General features: G+C 43.7%; 1 protein-coding gene across 2 annotated transcripts; it reads left to right on the forward strand.

Annotated features, from left to right (window-relative positions):
• The first annotated feature begins 6,706 nt into the window (after window positions 1-6,706).
• PGAP4 (post-GPI attachment to proteins GalNAc transferase 4) lies at window positions 6,707-19,378 on the forward strand. Of its 2 annotated transcripts, none has more exons than XM_013192317.3 (2): window positions 6,707-7,207; window positions 15,827-19,378. In XM_013192317.3, exon 2 carries the CDS (start codon window positions 15,944-15,946, stop codon window positions 17,129-17,131), a length of 1,188 nt encoding a protein of 395 aa, XP_013047771.3. In that variant the 5' UTR covers window positions 6,707-7,207; window positions 15,827-15,943; the 3' UTR covers window positions 17,132-19,378. The 2 variants fall into 2 exon arrangements, with proteins under 2 accessions (XP_013047771.3, XP_047910314.2); XM_048054357.2 differs by having other exon boundaries at window positions 6,708-7,570.
• Window positions 19,379-20,846: the final 1,468 nt, after the last annotated feature.

Consider the following 20,846-nt stretch of genomic DNA (forward strand, 5'->3'; position numbering starts at 1 on the left):
TGACTGATTATCCCTACATAAGCAAGAGCTGCAGTCTTGTGCCCACAGTTGTGCTGAGGATACTCAAACCTGATGCCAGTTAATCTCTGTTCCAAATCAAAAGGACCCACAAAAGCCCCAATGCTGGCTCTCCCTCAAATTGCAATAGGAGTAGTGTATACCAAAATTTGGTATGAAAGTCTTAGAAATCGACTTAAAATACTTCTGCTTCAACCAGCCAAGATGCTGAGACAAAGTGTTGTGAATTATTCAAACTTTACTGAGATGTGTCTAGACAGGCAGTAGATAGATCGGTAAAATAATAAGCAAGAAAGATGTCATTTTAAGCAACTACTGTGAAAGAGATTAACTGCCCTAAAAGAGCTAACCAGAAGCCAAATTTAAATCGAGCAACACCCATGGCATAAACCATTATGTGGAAGAAGTTTCTTTTTGCGTCAGCACACATCAGCTTTTCATCTGCTAGGTTGTAAACTGGAAGCCCAGCAGTTACTTCATAACAACCCTAACAATTCTAACCCTAACAATTCTAACAAATAGAGGGTACAAAGCACAACCCTTAGTGTGTCCTGTGGTGGTTTACATGTGTGCTAGTAGGCTCAGAGCCTACTAGTTTGGGTCACATGTGCTCCGGAAAAGTAAGGGAAGTCTCAACAAGGAAAAGAAAAAAAAAAAAAAAAAGAGGAACATGAACAGCATTGGGACATACTTCCAAATAGAAGTGCCAGATCCTGTCTTATGTTTGTGCAGATCTTAGGTTTCAAATGAAATGTAGTTCTTTCCTTGGAAAAAAACTGCAATCAATAAATAAATGGGATGTGGGGCTTAGGCAGATCTCACCAGCAGCTGCTCATTTCCTCATACACTGATTACACTCCAAGATTATTCCATCTTATTCTGCTATTTTGATCATTAGATTTTGAAGCAGAAATAGAAACATCAGCGCATTAAAAGGCATCCCTTTCTGATTGGCTGATTTGTGTAACAGCTACTTTCATGCTACCAAAGTGTGATAAACAATAAGAAAATTACCATCTTATGTTTTAAATATGACATTTAAAGCACAAAGCTTCATTCAGTCCTTGATCAAAATTGTTCCAGCATCCTATCTTGTTGCATCTCTTTAAGGATGTGCTTTAAAAATAGGACATTTTTTGTTTTTCTCTCACAAATGTTGACAAGCAACTAACATTGTTGCTGTGGGCATGAAATGAAATGAAAAGGTAATGATGCAGTGTGCTGTGCTGGGTTTACATTTTTAGGGACAGCAGTAGAAGTGTATTTAATAACATCATGGGTACTGTACCTGATATCCATCCAATGCAGAATGTGCATCAGATCACACAAAAATGTACCACTGTACAGCATCCTTGATGTATGCAACAATTACTGTTTATATAATTTAAGATGCTACAATTTTCTTAGAAAAGCTGAACAGAGAAAGTTAACACAACTGCAAGTTGGTAGTCAATGCACTTGGACTTACTAAGTGGGTTCTCGCTTTACTACAATAAGAATTTTTACTTTAAAAAAAAAAAGTTGTTAATTACAATTTATCTAAGTTTGTTCTACAGAATACAGCTCTAACACTAGAATTATGATGCATCTGGGACGGGATATACAAATGATATTTTACCTTGATTAAGGAATAAAAGTCCATTTTCAGCTAACTAGAACTGATTTGGACAGAAATGTAATTATACTCCGCACAGAATTTCTTACTTTTGTCTTGCAGACATTTTACTTCCCTAATTGTCTCCCTCCTGTAGAGAAGCACTTGGTGCTACAGCCTAAGTGGAGAATACAGGTATGAATACAGGAGGTGATTAGGTGGTTGTATTTGTGAAATACTGAGGTCTGTGAAACATGCCTTACTTACTTCCTGCTCCTGTTTAGTTACTCACAAGGATGGCCCTCTGTGTATTTTCCAGACATGAGTTCTCCATACGATCTAACTATATAGTTACAGCAGTAGCTTCTACACTGCTCAGTAAGTCATAAATACGATCGCCAATAGTAACACTAACACTGCTTGCTCATGCCACTCACTGGCGGTGCCTGAAGTACCGGACAACCCTGGAGCTACAAGGAGATAAATGCTGGAATCAGCTCAATTAAAAGTTGGAGGAGAAGTGCACATTGCTCTCCCTCTCCACCCAAAGCATCCTGGCAGGCAATCTGAAGAAATAAGTAATGAGAATCTCCAGTCAGTAACGCAGGCTGAGCAGACTTGACAGAGATTACTAGCTATTGCCTTGCTGTCTCACTGCCTGGTTGCAGTAGTGATAGTGAGAGAGAAAAAAGGCCCAGCAAATGGAACAGGAGTGTGTTTTCTTTCTATTCTTGTTGCTGGCCAGCATACCCCCTTAATTTTCTGTCTGTGTGTGAAAGGATCCTATGTGAATATGAGTTGGGAAACAGTGCTGTGAACAGTTTCCTCAAAATAAACTTAGGTGTACTATCCATACTAACAGATGTGCTTAAATTTTAAAGAGCTGCTGTTCAGAAATTGATTTATAGCTTGGTGAGTTCTATACTGTTGCCTTGTGAAATTGGGAAAAGAAAATAAGATTTATCTGAAAATACTCATCAGCAGATAAATTTACAGAATAAGCTCTAGAAAAATCAGTCATAGCTTTATACAAGCAAATGGAGCTCTAGTTAACATGTTAACCTTCTTAGTCTAGATGAGTTATTCATGTGTCATTCATGGACTTTTATGTCCCTTTTCAAGTACGGCCAGTGCCGTAGTTGGGTTCCCAGGACATGTCTAAACTTAAACATTCAAGAAAATCAATATGAATTAATTAAAAATATGAGATAAATTTGAACTTTTTACTCTCTGTGCTTCATCCTGTACAGACACTATCATTTAGAATGGAAAACGCTTAAATTTTACTTTGCTGCTTTCACTTCTAAAAACCTTTCAGCTAAACTGAAATAAAACTGCTTACATTTCAAATAATGCTGTCCCTTAGAGATTTGACTCAGTTCAAAAGTAGCCATATTTCAATACAATTTGCCTCAGAGTCCTTATGTAGTTAAATCTGTGTGTCAGTGTTACACAAATTTTCCAGTTACACATGCAGTTTATCTCACCCCTACAGCAGACCTTTGGTTCTAGAAGTGCAAACCTAAACATTTGCCATGAATACATATATATATATATATATATAACTTGTGCTCAGTGCTTTCTCACACAGGCATAGAATTTGTTAGTGAAATATGCCCAGCGACCATTCAAAAAAACTTGATTCCAGTTTGCAAGGGAAAATTAAAATCTTTCCAGAAGTCTATGTGAGACAATTCCCATCTGATCCTCAGTTTGGAAATCTTGTGTCTTGCCACTTCACCCCATTCTCTCTTTTTGCATTATGAAGGGTAACACTGTTCCAGACTGTTCTCCTGTGTTACAATGCACAGCAAGTAAATGAAAGGCAGTGTGTTCTAACAGACAGCTTGGAGAGCTGCGTGGTTCCAATTCCAAGTTAAAACCTTTGTCCCTGTCTTTTGAAATACTCAGTTGTGGACTGCAAGAGTCAGAATGTTGGAGCAAGATAGCTAGGAAGTTGGATCACTAGAGCATCACACTTAAGCTGATAAGATCCATATCTCTAAGTGTGATCACACCTGTAGTCCTTCTGAAATTCTGCCATCATTTAACACGTTAGCTTATGTCAATATATATATATATATTTTTGCTATAAACAGCCCCACCTAATGATTTGATCAGAGAAGCAAAGGAAGAATAGAAGAGCTCTGTGTGTGTGTGTGTGATATGCAGTAGCCTCTAAAAAGAAATGGGTTACATTTGGCAATAATTGTGTTTGTGTCATCTTCAGATGTGTACAGTGTAGGTACAAGAGCTTACACTAATGGTGTATTATAGTATATCTTCAAGATGAGTTAGTTATAGAAATAAGCCTGAAAAGTCTGAAATGCACTTATTTATAAAAGGCTGCACAGAGTGAAGGCTTGGGATGTACTCGAAGTGCGCTGAGTCCTAAGTAGGTAACCAAATGTACAGACCATGGTGAAAAGAAGATCAGAAGATTCCAGCCCTTTCAGAGAACGTTAATGTACCCTAGACAGCTAAGCCAGCATGAATTCATCTGCTTTGGAGCTGTATTTCATCTCACTATTGTTGTCTAAAGTCAAACACAATAGCCTGGACAATGTGAGCTTGCTGCCTCCAGTATACAACAAAGGACTTTGAATTCTTTTTGTCCCCAGTGATCAATAGTGGGTCTAAAAGGAAAACAGAGAAAGCCACTGTATGTAATTTGGTTTTCATCAATACTGTATTTCTATTGAAAACAGTGATCAAAAATGTTTGCTGCTTCCTACAAAGCAGATTGTAAGTAGGAAATATTTATTGATTTACTTTGTGATTATTTTTTTTCTTTAAGTAAGAGGCAAAGAAGAAAATGATTTAAAGAGTTAGCTTTAGAAGCAAGCAGCAGATATGTACAAGAAGATACCTATTGTGAAGGTACGGGAATAGCTGGATAATTATTATCATCTGCTAACTAAATGTAAATGAATAACAGTCACCACACTGAAGACGTTCACAACCTTTACAACTGACCAGGTTATACACATACTGGTACAACGTGTAGTGCTAAACATACCATTCATTCCTTCTTTGGATTTTTCCTGACGACATTAGGCTTACAAAATCTCTCTCTCTCTTTCTCTCTCTCTCTCTATTCCTTCCTTCCCTGCTTCTTTTCCTCCCTCCTTTTCTCCCTGCTTCCCTTCCTTCCTCTCTCTCTGTCCATCTGGTCCATCTCTCTTTTTCTTGTCTTTTCACAGCTATCTCCCTGACCATAATACATTTTGAATACATTTGTCGAATTTCATTGCAGCTGGCTGAAGGAGGTAAGTTTCACATGGAAGTTTGCTGCTTTATACCTCACGCAGACCCACATCTCTGCCCTGCTGAACAAAAGCCTTCAGAATACCCTGAAGAGGTGCCTGTACGGATAATCAGCACATGAAGCTCAAAATCAACTGGAGCTAAGTGTGCATACACGCACACACACACTGTTGCCTATGGCAGAAACATGAAAAAGCAGGGCTTGCTGTGTGGGAGGAAAGCTAAAGAATGCAAGCTCAGGGGGGACAAGGAACATGAGACAGGAGCTAAGGGCATTTCTGAAAGTGATGCACAGGCCACAAATGACACATCCATCATAAACCAGGGTTCTCAGTTCAGCTACCCCCAAGGCCATGAATTTCTGCTCTTTTTCTGCACATTCTATAAAAAGCAAGAGCTGTACCTGATCTCAAGCAAACCAAATAAAATAATAATTCAATTCCCTTGCACAAATGCTTGGTGCTGTGAGAGCCGTTACAGTGGCCAGCTGGATGGCACAGAGAAGACTCCTCTGGCAACAGAAAATACTTGTATCTGCATGGCTTCCCTGCTCCAAGACAATTCTCACTGTAGGCCTTTTTGCCAATTAAAACTTGAAGGATTGTCCTGTTGTTGCAGAAGATGAGTAGTTTCAGAAGTAACTATTTGTGCGCATTTCAGGTTGCATTTAGGTTACTGTGGGAGCGTTCACGTCCCCAGAGGTTCATTTCTGCTCTCCGGGCCCCTCCATGTCGTGCTGACATAATCATTTGGCAGGGTGGGCTGACGAGAAAAAGATACAGGTAACAAATAATCCACCAGAACAAAAGGTTTATTTTTCAGCCAGACCACTCTCCCTTATGCTAGCAGGCATCAGGGGACAGACAACACTATGAAAAGGATGAGCAGTCAGAGATGACAGACTTCATTAGAACATGCTACTGACCCAAAATTACTGGTGACTTTTCTCCTTCAGTCTTTCAGATCTAGCAGGAGCTGTTTTACAAGAATAAGCCTTTAAGGGTGGATTTTTTTTTTCCCCAAAAGCAGGCAACTGAGCAAGCTAGCAGCAGAGAAGACTATAAAGAAAGGCTCCACACACAAATAAAATTACCTAAACATTTATCCCTGAAGAAAAGGCCTTGTGGCCCGTTCCTGTTAATTTGCTACTGCCAAATTGTTCTGCTAGCTGAAACCCCATCTGAAATGTAATACTGGGTGCAATGTGACATGTGTTTCTGCTGATGTCACTCAATAGCTCTCCCACACACATGCTGTCACAGGAAGGAATAAATATTTTTTTGTTTCTCACAAATTCTGCAGTTCTCGTCCTGCTAAGAGCACATTAATGGTCTTCCCAGGGATGTATAACTCTCTTTCTCACCCTCCTACTCTCGCGTGCCCTTTTGCCTCTGTTCTGTGCTAGGATCTGTCATGTTTCCAGTGCACCAACAGTTGGAGGCCTGATGACATCTAAGTGGAAGGTGAAGTATGAATCACTGTCATTAAAGAGTGGCAGGCAAAGAAAGAGGTGGGGATAAAAGAAGGATTTGGGAAAACAATCTGAAAAATGTCTTCTATTGTCCTTCCTTGCTATTTCACGTATTAACATGCATCTGGGCAAGTGCCTCACATTTCGCTGGCAGAGCAAGTCACTAGAGCAACCAAAGCCTGATGCTACGATGCTCGTAGTACGAGCATTACTGCACCTTTGGCTTTTTGCCCCTTCACCCACATGGTCTCCACAATAAAAAGCCTTTCAGCTTTTGCCAGCCATTTGAAGCGAGGCCCATAGGCACCCCTAACCAAACTGCTTATTAGGGGGAACGAAATAAGCTGATTAATTAAATAAAACTAACAAAAAAGTACATCGCGCTAGAAGCATCTGACCAGAGGACTGAGCTCCAGCAAAATGCAAGCTGTGCTTAACTAAGGAGCCAATGTGACAGTGAAGGACAGAAAACTTCCTCGGTGGCACGTTTGGGGTGTCTGCAGCTATTTCCAGCATCACGGGCACGACGTGAAGGCTGCGCACAACGGGACCGCAGAGGGAAGCGGGAAGCGATGCCATGCTGCCTCCTCTCCTATCCATTTTTTTTTTTTCTTCTTTTTTCTCCCCTCTCCCTCGAAGCCAGGCAGCCTGACTCGGCCAAAAGCCTGGCCGAGGGGCCGGAGGCTCGAAGAACGAGGAGGAAGCGAGAAAGGGACCCGTGCTGCGCCGCACGGGCGGCGGCCGTGCCGCAGAGGCGGGGTCTCGGGGTCCGAGCTCCCCACCCGGCTCCCCGGGGCAGGGCTCCGGGCAGGTTTTGGGCAGCCGCAGAGGACGACGCAGCTCCGGCAGCGGCCAGGGTAACATTTATTTCCTCGCTTCTTGCGAGAGCAGCAGGAGGAGGGGGCCCCCGCTGCGGGGCAGCTCCCCCGGGCACTTCGGCTTTCCGTTCACACGCGTTGCTGCGCCGCTTCGCTTCGCCCCTCTCTCGTCCTTCCCCTCTTTCCGAGCATCTCTGTGCCGGCGCAGTCACATGTTTGGGCTCAGATGCCTTTAATCCCACCCTCACTTGCCCGAGAGGGAGGAGGAGAGGGAGGAAGGAATAAATAAATAAATAAAAAATAAAAAAGGAAAAGAAAAAAAAAAGAAATTGCGGGAGCGAAGTGAGCAACAAGCGGAGCGGCGGAGAGCGGGGCCGGACGGCTGCCCCGGGCGGGGGCAGGGTAATTAATGAATTAATTAATTGGTCGGTCCTCGTCACGATGCCTTTTGCTGCTGGAGGCGGGGGGGGGGGGTTGTCGCGGAGGTGTCACCCCGCGCAAGTGCCGCGCATCCCTGGGGCAGCGCGCAGGGGGATGCGCGGCCGGCGGGGAGGGCTTGGGGTGTCCGGAGACCCCCAGAAAAGCGTCCTTCCCCCCCAGGCAAGGAGTGGGAGGGCACCAAAAAACCGGCACCGTGTTACGGAAACAACAAGAAAAAAAAAATAGCCAGCTTCCTTCCTGTGGTGGGTGTCAGCTAAAGGAGCCCTCGGCATAAGTTTATTTGGGGGCAAAAATCGGGAGCGGGGAGGGGTCGGGACGGGGCGCGCTGGGATGCCGTCGGTGCGTTTTGGTGCTGAGGGCAGGGAGCTGGGGGGGCTCTGCTCCGCTTATCCAACGCCCCATCCGCTGTGACCATCCCAGTAGGGTAACTGCTGTAATCCCAGTGCTTTGCGGGTCACCTTGTGCTGCCACCTGGCAGCTCTCCCTAAAGGAAAGGGGGGCAGCTAGGAAGACTAAGCCACTGGCACCTTTTTTAGATGCATAGGTTTTGGAAGAAATGTGCAGCCGAGCTGACGGTGTAGCAAAACGTGAAGTCACACCAGTGTGAACTGCAGGTTCAGAGGCTTGCTTGCTCTCATGCAGCTGCTGAGAAAACCACTTCGTGTACACCCAGTGGCTGCCATAAAGACACACCAGGTTCAGCAAGCACAAAAAACAACTACCCTCCTGCCCGTGTGAAATGTGCTGCTTTCTGGTCAGCCCAACAAGGGCAGCACTAATTATATAACAGAATATTTTCCAGCTTCTGTATTTAGCCCATTTTCTTCCTGTGGGGATCAGACACAGCACTTTCCAGAACCGGGACATCACACTTAACGGGCCTTTCAGGAAAAGCAGCCTGTTTCATACATGGGGAGGGGAGGAGGGAAATGCCGAATCCCTCGGTGTCAAGTGAATACAGAGGAAAAGGCTGTAGTATTTTTAACATTAGTAGATGGTGTCTCCCTAAAAAGAGAAGAGATGTTTATCAGAATGACTAAACAGTTTTGCTTTCAAACACCGATCAGAATCAAAATGTCGTGGTAGTCACCTGGTACAGTTTTGCATTTTCATTGTTACACAGATGTGTCCCAACAGGAAACGTACAGCCTTATCAGCAAAGGCCTTTGCTCGCAGAAGTAGTGTCACATTTCCTTATTACCGGGTTTTTATTCTTTGCAGTCATAAATGAAGAACAGTAAAGCTGCAACGTTCTCTGAGTGGTGCAGCCACCACCACATCCATTTGCTTTTATTTTCCCCGTCTGTGTCCATACACCCACACCCCCAGCCCTGCCCAAATCCCAGGTACTTGGGGATCTGTCTATCCGTCTAACTGGCATGTTGCTCTTCCAGGCACTGTGAAATGTGGCTGGTTTCCTAGCAAGCCCCAGGGGCGCAACTGTACGTAGAAATTGCACAGAAAAGCTGTGGGGGATGAGCTATTCCGCAATGGCTGCGGTGGGATATCTCATTCCTGCCCCTTCTGTAATAGCTCCTGCTGGACAGACTTCTCCAGGACTGAGAATTCTCCTTGCTGATCTGTTCAGGTTGTTTTCATTTGCATGGAGTTGCTGTTACTTCAGAATGCCGTATTTAGTAGCTGCTTTTTCAATAGTTACCTTAGATAACTTACCTGTGTGGGTTACCAATGTGATTAAAATATAAAATACCATTTGTGCGTGACAACAAAACCAAACTGATCTCTTTACATTTCTGGGAAAAACAGATTCTCTCCTGCCTTTTATATGTGTAGGCTGAGGATCCACTATGGTAGAAATCGCCTCTTGTTGTATTTGTGTTCAGTGTCTTGCATGCAGAGGCCCTGGTCTCATTTTAATAAAAGACTGTGACATACAATGAGTTAAAATAAAAAATACCTGTAGCACCTCTGGTGACTCAAATAATATTTAGCTTTGAGATTCCAAGAACTGATAGCAAAAGGTAATAGCTAGTGCCATTATTAGCAGCACCTTTGTTTAATACCATTTCTTTTTTAACAAATAGGGATGTAAATTTTGTGATAAAGCACGAGTGGGCTGAAACCAAAAGCCATGTCTCAGATTTTGGAGGGCGCCAGGCAGATCTCTGTGACAAAATGCAACAGTTTTTATGCAGATTATCAAATTCTGTAACAATGTGGGGGTTTTGTTTGTTTGTTTGTTTTGTTTCATTTTGTTTTACCTCTGTCACCGAAGAAAATGTAAATTTAGATGGATACAGATTGCATAATTATTTTTAAAGCCACATAAACATTTGGTGCCATCTTCTAAAATACAGTTCCTCACAAAACCCCTTGCCTCAAACCTCTGTGTGAAGCTATTCTTTTGCAGAACTCGCTTCTCCAGACTGCTTTTCACTCCCACTTGCTCTTAATACTGACTGATTTTGCTGCTCAATAGCAACAGGGGAATACATTGCTTTCCTGTGACTGCACAGCACCGAGGTGGCCAGCTGAAAGTCGGCAGATGTTGAAAATGGGCACTCTTCAGCTTTGTGTGGCAAAGGAAAATTAATGTAACTAAGAAGGAAGAGAAAAGCTGGGGAAATAGTTAATTAAAATACATTCAGTTCATAGCCTGGTTCACTGATGTTCCACAGTTTTACTATCTTAATTCAAGGAATATGGAGAAAGTGTTTTCCAGCTGCCATACCCACGTACCTTGTCTTGTAGTTCAGTAGCTTCTAAACTGAAGTCCTCCTATTTCCAGGGATTTCTGAACAACTTGTGAAGTTAACTACAATTAGTAGAGAAGAGCCAGCCAGCCTATCAGCAAGTATACCTTCAAGATGGAATTCCAGAGTTTCTGAGGTTTACCAACAGGATAGAGTTACAAACCACTGCCTGCAGATCAGTGTATATATATATATATATATGTGTATATATATATGTATATGTATATATATAAAAAATGCTTAAATTCCAGCTTTCTGGACCAAAGAAGTTTTACTGTTCCTTGGCAGGTTGTGGGGAATGGCAGATCAGAACACACTGCTGTGCCCTTGATTTCTGCCTCTCATGCCATGTAACTCCTGCAGAGGACCACATCCAAACCCTTTCCACCTTCCTAACCACCCCTCTTACTCTTCCAGCTACCACTAATATGTTAGACCAAAACAGTGTTATGCCTTTAGTACATAGACAAAAAAAAATAATAAAAAGTTTTCAGAGAGAACAGAGAAGTCACATGTATCACCAGTAAGCATGCTCTTTGCCATAGCAAGTTGCATTTTAGATGAAAGCTTAATGAAACAGCCTGGCTTATTTGACATCCATTGTGTTAAAGAAAGAAAGGCAAGCAGAACCTTTAAGGACTTCCATAGCAAATGGCTGCTTCATTATAAATTGGTTTGTTACTGGCTATTAGCCATTCTGGCCAACTGTTGGCACTAGCATGCTCTACGTTTGTCTGCAAACAACATAAAGGCAACTGCCTTAAGCAGTGCTTGATAGAAGACATAAGAGATATTTTTGGTACCTGCTAATAAATACTAAGAACAACTGCTGAGCTCCTTCCATTAGCATTCTGCTGAATGTTTTCAGTAGCACAGCTCTGGCCAAGTTGCTTTGTATTTTCCAGGGAGCCCAGCTCCCAGTTTTGTATTTAAATACAATGGTCAGATCTGCAAACACTTGGCTTCTACTTTTGACACTGCTGTTTTCAATGCAAGCCTGAACACATTGCAGAAACATTATCTGGCAACTGACTTACTGAAAACTGTCAGAAAACAGGGAAAGAACTGTTGCACGATGAATTGCAGATGAAAAAAGCAGGCCATCTGGTCCAGTGATACTGATCAGCTGGTGGTACGGACTTCACTTTTCAGATGATACGAGTATCCATACAGCATTGTGAGCTGACAGCGTGAGTGTATGAATCTGTGGCTCTTTATGACTTTGTGGAGCTTGAATCAGCTTCCCTCAGATTCAAGCGGGACTGTTTGCTGGTGCACTAACAATGCCATCCTCAAGACAAAGCTCTTGTCTCTCTGCCAGAGGAAGTCAATCGGTAGAGAGACTTGGTCCTGAGGGTGCAGTGAGGCTGGGGAGGCGTTTTTTTGCTCAAAGGTTTCAGCTGGGGATGCCTCTGTGGGAAGAACACAAAAGCCAAAGCTACAGCTTTGTACGGACGCTGCCTATACTACCATAGTGGCCAAGGTGGGGACTTGAACCACAAACACGTTACTGTCCCTGTTTCACACAGCAAGGACGCCGTGGCATCTGACAACGTGATTTCTTACAGCTGTTCCTTATGTTAGAAAAGTCCTGTTTTTTTCCATTGATAATGATCAGAACTTCAGTTAGGCAGAGGATCATTTAAGACGTAATCATGAGGGAGTAATTATGGCCTTATCTCACAGAGGAGGCAGCAGAGGACGGAGATGCCCTCTCTTGCCTCAGCAATCCAGGAGCCTCCTAGAATTTCTCAGCTTTGAGACACGTGGGAGGCTTTGTTCCAGGAATACCTGCCCTTAGGACACCTCGAAGAGGAGTTTGGAGTAGGCAGAAAATCAGCTTTCTCTTTTAAAGCCCTAGAACAGGTGACAGTGTTCTGCATCCCAAAGAGGAAACTGGGCGTTTTTCTACTCTTCCTTGGTGTATGCAGAGGTAACGTTTTCCTGAACAGTACAATTCAGCCAAGTAATCAGGAGGCTAATGAAGATGGGGATGTAGATTTTGGATGCAAATCAGGTGTTCCTGGAGGGAATCTGCATCATCAGGATCTAAATAAAGAAAAAACAAAACAAAGCTTTGTATTACCACAGCTGCTCAGTTCCACACAGAGCAGGTATAAAAATGTCTTCCCCTGCAAGCACTCACATGGCTGTGAAGTAACTATTCGTGAGTCATGCAGTTTGTTTTTAAAACACTGTAAAACCCCATTCCGATTTCTTTCTTTCCATCTCACACTTCATTTTACTGTCTGAAATGCCACTTGAAAAAGAACGAACCCTGTAAAATGGTGAAAAGAAAGGAAGTGACAGTACTGACAGCTTCTGAAAAAAGAATATCTTCAGTAAACCTGGAACCATCCTAGTGGTTAGAAAACAGCCTGATGAGAAACTCCAGTCTCAAGTCCTGCATGTAAGATCAAGTGTTATCTCTGTGAAAGCAAGAGTTTGTTTTCTCAATCTGGAGCTCCTGGTTCCCAGTATTACAGCCAAGAAGTGGAGAGGAGGCCAACGCAGCATCCCTCTTCTTTTCTAAATCTTTCATCACATTTTTTTTGCATGAACTAGAGTATTCGGCCTGTCTTAATATGGTCTTGACCATCGTTAGGCTCCTTGGCCATTCTGCTACCCAGTGAAAGCACCCTTTTCCTCTGGAGGTAAGCTGCCATTTGGCATGGCAGCCAATGTGCATGCTAACAGCCTAGGCGGCAGAGGAAGTTTGGAGGAGAGGCACAAGTGCCTGTTAGATGGTTGCTTTCCTCGAGTGGCAAAACCAGTGCAAGTCCTTTAGCAAGATCGTGAATTTCGTTACTGTGGAGGCGAAGCAAAGCCAGGTTCATTCAGGAAGGCCAGTGAATAGGGACAACCCAGCAAGGTGCCCGCCTGCTCCTCCTTGTATCGGGAGCCTGGAGCTGGGCAGGGGGAGTCCCAGGGCTGGGGGAGGACCAGCTGGAGCAGCAGACTTGGGGAGCCCCCCAGCACCTGGCCAGCACCATCCTGTGCTGCCACTGATCCTGCACCTGGAGCAGCTGTGGAGGAGCAGGACGCCAGGCGAGTCGCTCTGTGGTTCATAGGAGAGGCTGAAGTCTGTGGAGCTCAACCAGCTGCCAGGCAGCTGCTCCCAGTGCTGCAGGGAGGATGCAAGATCCTCTTTTCTGTGTGAGAAAAAAAGAAAAAATGAGGGTTCCTGCTTGGGTGAGGGTTTTTAATGCACGAACGTATATCCCAGAATCTACAGAGCTCACCGCAGGCTCACAGCTCCCATAGCGCAGATCACCGGCAGAGCTGGCAGATGAAAAGTCAGTTTCTTTACCACCTGGGAACTAAACTATCTTTTAGCTCTTCTTCATCTCCTTTGTATTTTCCCATTGTGGTCATCGCTTTCACATTTGGAGCCTGACTTAGTCACAGTGCCAACAGTACTGCTTACATCACGAGGAGGCTTAAAAGTATGCCAGTGTGAGTTGGGACTTGTAGTTGTGTGTTTCTTTAGCATTTGCTATTGGTTAGCAGAAAAAGAGAACAGGAAGAGCCCTGGGTTTTGGATGCATTAGTGAATTTAAATGTGAGATTTTTACATCTGATGTATTTCAGGTTTGCATACCGTGGATCACGATGGCTTGGATCTGGTGGCTGAAATGCAACCATCACCTTTAAGGCCTTTACAAGGTCCACTGGTGCAATACAATACACTGTGTATGAAACAGGATTGTGTAATCAGGAAGCAAAAAAAAAAACCACCTATGGGAACACAACTGTAGTTTCCCGTGCATCGATGTGCAGATTTGTTATTTGTTATCTTTACTTACATTAATCTTTGAAATCTTGTGTTTCCATGACTCATGAGATAGCACAACACTGATGTCACAATCTATTCGTGGACTATTTGAAGTGTCACAGTATGAAGGACCTGGTCTGTGACAAAGATTTGTAGTAAATCTCTTATATTATCCATTAATCTTAGTAAAAGGCCTTTGATATAAGATCACCAGATTGCCACACAGCAATAGGAAGTACTTCTCTTAATAGTAAATATGCCAAATCTGTGACTCCAGTAATGAAAGCAGTTCTGAAGTAGTCCCAGATTCAAACACGGTTTACTGTTCTGAGTCATTCCTACTTTGAGAAGCATTTGGACTGTGCACTTAGTCACATGGTCTGAATTTTTGGATAAACCTGTGTGGTGCCAAGAGTTGGACTCGATGATCCTTATGGGTCCCTTCCAACTCGGGATATTCTATGATTCTATGATTCTGTGTAGTGGCCCTTTCTTCTGAGATAGAGTAGAAATGTCATGGCACTGATTTCTTTCCATCCACACATCATTCCTCAGGATGTTTCAGAAAACAGGATAGAAGGAAAATGGGTAACATTTTGGTCTGGGAGCACCATTTAATGGTTAGAACTTCGTGAAGGCAGAAGGTTAAAAATGGGAGAAACTCTCCACTGAGCGGGGTACGGAGTCAGTCAGCTGGGGGGCATGAATAACTCATTTCATAAGGGGAGGGAGTGGAAAGTAAAAAGGAAAGGCAAAATTTCCCTTTTTTTCCTAAAAAGGGAAATTACTGGCACAGGATAATTTATATGAACAGCCTAAATGTCACAGTTTTGTGTAAGCCTGGCAGTAAGTTGTCCATAGCAGCCCAGAGAAGAAGAACAGAAAAGCCGAAATGGCAAAATCTCATTTCTGTGAAGGTGGGTGCTTGCTTGAAGTGTGTGCGCATATGTGCATATAAACATATATAAATGCTGCAGATTCAAATGAAAGGCATAAGCTTTTAAGTTATAAATATGAGTAACTGGCTTAATTGCAAGTTGTTAATCCTGCTGCTACCGTGTATTTCACAGTGTCTAGGGAGGAGGAGACATTTGAGACACATTACACCTAGTGTACACATGCCTGTAGTGAAGTAAATTGGTATGTTTGTTATCTAACATCACACTCTGTGGAGTAAAGCATAAACACATGCACGCTTTTGGAAGTGTGTGAGCGACAGAAGGGAAGCATGTGTCACTCCACAGAGGTAAAAGTTTGTCTTTCAAATATGTGCTAGGCGGAGATACCAGAGATCTGGCTTTGGTTCTTGGCTACGACCCAGATTTTACTGTGTCACTGTGACCAAAGAACGGTATCTCTGCTTTTAACATGAAGGTCTCTGTCTTTAACAGAAAAGGATTTCTTTGTCCAAACCTCCTGCACCCCTGTTGCCTGTTTGTTATACATTTCAAACACAGTTACAAACAGCAAAGTCCTACCTTGGCTAACTCAGGTCGGAGTTTCTACGTGCTGAAAAGGCCGTGGGGCACTTTGCAGGTAACCAAGTTTGGCTCATCTTTCCTTGGCCTCCTGCAACAATTCTGTGATGCCCCCACCACAAAGGACTCCCCAGCAGCCTTTTCTTTTAGCCTACTTGGTGACTAGCCTCAGCTTTCCATTTTCTTGAATCATGGTCTTCCCACTCTGACTGTTCCTATTTCACTAACCACCTTTTTTCTTCCTCTCTAGGAAGAAAAACTTTGGCAGCCCCTGCTGCAGTGATGTCTTGCAATCCAGAGAAGAGGCCGAGGAAGTGAAGGAGAGAGGGCATGAATAGAGCAGGAGTGCCCCCCTTCTGCAGCAGTGATGTTACACCACGCCTGGCAGCTCTATGGGAGGTGGTGCCGTTGGTCCAGTCCTTTCGTCCACCTCCTCACACTGACTGTAGTGACATTCGGTGTGCTGGCTCCTTTGATTTGCCACCGGCTCCTCCACTCCTATTTTTATTTGCGGCGCTGGCATCTGAATCCCATGAGCCAGGAGTTCCTGAAGCAGAACCAGCAGGAGGGCCAGGCTGCCCTCCATTACTTTGAGAAGCTGCAGATACCAAACATCTCCAAGACCTCTGGCAGCGAGACCTTCCGGCCCTTGTTGCTGGTCACCATTATCACTGTGCAGAGGAGGAATGATTTCCACTACGTCTTGCAGGTGGCCTCCCGCTTCCACCACCTCCTCCAGCAATGTGGTGCACGCTGCCAGAGCCACCGTGTCCTCCTCTGTAACGTGGAGTCAGACCCCAGCCACCACCAGGACGTCAGGCTGCTGAGCAGCTTCTTTCCGATGGTCAGTCGTGACAAAACTGGGGAGGACCCTGACCCTGGATTGAACCAGTTTGAGAAGGAGAAGCAGGACTACGTTTTCTGCCTTGAGCAGTCGCTCTTGGCATATAACCCAGAATATGTCCTGGTAGTGGAAGATGACGCTGTGCCAGAAGACGAGATATTCCCTGTCTTGCAGCACCTCTTGTTGGCCCGATTCTCCAAACCGTACCTCAGAGATGCACTCTACTTCAAGCTTTACCATCCTGAGAGGCTTCAGCACTATGTCAACCCCGAGCCCATGCGAATCCTCGAGTGGCTGGGCTTGGGCATGTTTCTGGGGCCTGTGCTGAACTGTGGGTACTCTTGGGCAACTGGTCGCCCAGGCCTGAGCTGGCCCATCATCTTGTTCTTTGCTTTGTACAGCATGGCTTTGTCAGAGCTGGTGGGACGGCACTACTTGCTGGAGCTGCGTCGGCTGGCCCCCACGCTGTATAACGTCGTGCCGGTCACTGAGTGCTGCACGCCTGCCATGCTCTTCTCTGCTCCTTCTGCCCAACGTGCCTTAGGTTACCTGAAGGGGCTGCACTGCCGACAGGGTTTTGCGAAGGACATCGCCCTCTACTCGCTGCTGCACGCTAAGGGGGAGAATGCCTACGTGGTGGAACCCAATCTGGTCCGGCACGTGGGAATGTATTCCAGCCTTCGGCTAAATGACAACCCCAAACTGCTGTGATGGATTCACGCCTTTCGTGACACAAAGCCCTGAGAGCCTTGCCTCTGGGCTGAGAGATGCCGTGCAAGCTCAGATGCTGTGCCACTCACGACAAACATCAAGTGTCTCCAAGTGGCCAAAGAACACCTCTATTGCACAGAAAAAAAAAAAAAAAAAATCATGTACATGGGGACCTTGTTTAATATATACTTTGAACTAATCACCGTACGCCGTGGGGAAGGAAGTAGAGGCTTTCAGCTGAAGGTGTGGATGATCTGCTCTCCACCATTCTTAGCAAAAAGCTCTCACAACAATATAAACAGCTATACAGCATACTCTCCACTGGTGACAAAAATCTTCAACTTAGGGCAACAACAATGCTGGACAAAATGAATGTTTCAAATTCAGCCTAGCGAGGAGGAAGAGCCTTTATTTGTCCATCCTCACTAAGGTCTGATGTGTGACCTTTCTGCTTCAAAGCTGTGTTTTTGAGCAGACCTTTCAGAGCTACCGTGGTTATAACGAGAACTTTCCCTGAAATTTCATGTAGATTCCACAAATTTCACTAAGCCTCTATTTCTTACTGTCTCACCCTACAGATCCTGTCCGTACCTCCACCATTCCCACTCCTTTTTCTTGGAACAGAGGCTCCTAAAAGCTTAAGTCTCTGCTTCTTTGTTAAAGGTCAGCTCTGAGGGTAGGAATAGGAAAACGTAACGACAGCCATTAGTCACAAATGCACACTCTCATGGATACATTTCCAGATGTTATAAATAATACAGGGTGACTAACATGTTGCTTGGTATCACTGCTAGCTGTAGTGGATCCAGGTCATTAAAAGAGGCCTTATCAGTTGCTGATTGGACTTAGACATTCAACATGAATTTACCTTGACTTCCTATCAGCACAAAGTCAAAGGGGAGATTACATCAGCTGCCACGGTGCAGGATCCTTTATTTCAATTTGGAACTACAGTTCACAGCTCTGCTTAAATGGTTTGTTCACTGTTACTGGCAACAAACAAAATGTCTATAAGCAGCAAAGCTAGCTGCTCCTAAAACCAAGCAACAGTACCACAATAGATCAGGGTGCCACTCTTCCACCAACCCACTAACTTACTGTGGTTGTTGGGCATTCGGGATGGGTACTTTGTACCCCAGCTGTGAGCACAGTTAAATATAAAACTGTGGGGATGGCAGAAATCTCATTTAAGCTCAAAACTGTCACTTAAATGTTTCTGTCTGAAAATAACACACCCGGACTTCAGTGAGCTTTGAATCAAATTCATTTACTGGTGGAGTTTGGTTGAACTATATTTGAAACCATTTTCCTAGCTTCAGAATGAACCAAGTACAATATTTTCACAGAGTTTTGATGGGGTTGTTTGTGTTGAGTGTTGTTTTTTTCTTTGTTTTTGGTGAAGGAAGAGCTCTACTTTGAATTTTACTTCCCCCAGTCTCTCCTGGGTGAGTTAAACCTTTAGCTTTTAACAAGTCTCATTGCAGGCTGGAAAGGCATACGGCTCCTGGGAGATGAAACTAAAGAAAATATTTGCAGACCTCCAGCTGTCAGTCCACGATGGGTGCTGAGCACACAAAACACGTGCATAATGCAAGCTAGCCAGTGAGGAACGTCCTCACCGTCCTGAGCAGTGCATGCTCAGGCACGTGAACTTTGCTGTCTCAGTAGATCAGCTGGGACACTTTGATGACATCTTTGGAAATCAGACGGGAGTAAGGGTTGCTTGTGGATTTCATGTCATTCCAACGGCAAAACATTTCTTCTGTCAGAAGACGAAGGAAAAATTGCACAGGCAGAACTAAGCCATTAATCTTTATGCACTGAAAACCCCGAAGATATCAAAGCGGTCACACAGAACCACCAGCGGCAGGTGTGCAAACCTGTTCTCAGGCTTCTCTGTAACATGGCAGGATTTGATGGCAGGATTTGAGTGTCACTGTCTATTTATTCCACTAAGTGCCTGCACCTGCAAATACAAGTTGTTTGCTTATGCTCCTTCAGCTGTGAATGTTTCAGTGTGCTGTGCTTTGTCTTCACTCTTTTTTTATCTTTGTACTGTACAAATCCAGAACAATGCCCTGTTCTTTTTGTGAGGGCCCACTTGTTATCACAGTGAAAATCTCACAGTAAGGTACAGTAAGTGGGATAGGGAAAGGAAAAAGGAGGGAAGGAAAAGGAAGAAAGGAATGTTAGAAAAGAAACCAACTGACTATATGGAGTTAATAAATGTTTTGATGTGAGAAATGATTAATCTGTTTGTCTTCACGTTATTTTCCTTTTTTTTTTAATTTAATTAAATTTATTTTTTTTTCTCCCAGTAGTACATAATCTGTGCTCCAGAAGTCAATAATTTCACTGAGCCTCATATCTGAAAATTGAGAACATGAACTTGAGGCATCCCTTCTAAATTAGGAAACAATTTTCAGGGCAAAAGAGCCATGGGAAGTTGGCTAGGAGAATCATTTGCAAACAACATTTAGAGGGGCTACAGCTTTGCCTTGCCAGTGACGGAGTTCCTGATAAACCTGTCAGGAAAGAGACCCCTTCTGTAAGGAACAGGCTAACAGAGGTTTCTGGTCCTTCTGGAGTTACTACCTTAAGTGCTCAATTCACCTTTAAAACAGAGGTGGGTCTTCTCACTGAGCCATCTGGGAGCTTCCGAGTCATTCAGGTACTTAGCACCCACCGTGACACTGTGACAGCTCGGACAAGCATGCTCTCTGCTGCTCCTGAACTCTAAAAAGTGTATATATAGTTTTTTATTAAAGTTTTCTTTGCTACACGTTTTATAAAAAATGACAAGCCAGAGAATTATACTTTGCCCTTGGAACAAAAATGGGTGGTTAGTTATTAATGTGGTTTTGTTCCACGGTTTGGGCTACAAATACCATTTTGACTACAAATGCAGTTTCAAACACACAAATCTTTTACTTCTCTTTTGCATTAAGAGAGTGGAGCTGAGCTGCCGTATCTCAGGCTATGTAAGTTCAAAGGTTCAAGGCTAGCATAAACTCCTTGAAACACAGCCTTGAGATTGTTCTTACATTCAAAAAAATCAGGCTGACAATTTCTGAAATAAACAATACAGGTTTTCCCGGGTGTTGGTTCATTCCCAATAGTTCTGAGACTATTTTTCAATGCAGCAGCTATTGTTTGCACAAGAGGACTCTTGCTTGACAGGACAGACAGCAGGACTCAAAATGCAGGGAAAATTATTCAATTAAACAAAAAACTACCTCTGTTTCCAAAGCATATCCAACATAAGCATGATTCCAGGCAGAACATAAAGCATGAATTGATAGGTCTTTCTTACACCGGAAGACCAAGCAGATTTTCTAACTATAACAGGTATCAATGTCTTAGTGAGAAGGCATTACATTTGAAGAGAGAAGGAAAAACACTTCCTCTCAGTTCTGAGGAGTTGTGAATAGCCAGACTGGATATTGCAAAAGCAGTATGTCTGGATGCAGGGTGTTTTTGTTTTAAATCTAGGAGTTTTTTCTAAAGATATTTGCAAGCAAACTTTCTACAAAATAAACAATGCTTCTATTAAAACTCCATTGTCTCTGCTTTCTGTATGTCACTGTTAGTTTTCCTGACTGGCAGGTCCATCTCTTTTCCTGCTATATTTGACTGAAGAAAGATACTTCTCCGTCTGACCACTTCATGCATATGCACGGCATTAATAACTTGTCACTTAATCCTAGGATAATTC

This window comes from Anser cygnoides, chromosome Z (assembly GCF_040182565.1).
Source record: "Anser cygnoides isolate HZ-2024a breed goose chromosome Z, Taihu_goose_T2T_genome, whole genome shotgun sequence".
Taxonomy (NCBI): Eukaryota; Metazoa; Chordata; class Aves; order Anseriformes; family Anatidae; genus Anser; species Anser cygnoides.

Excerpts from the sequence above, each read along its gene's own strand:
- PGAP4 (XM_013192317.3), top strand. The coding sequence starts at position 15,944 with ATGTTACACCACGCCTGGCAGCTCTATGGGAGGTGGTGCCGTTGGTCC.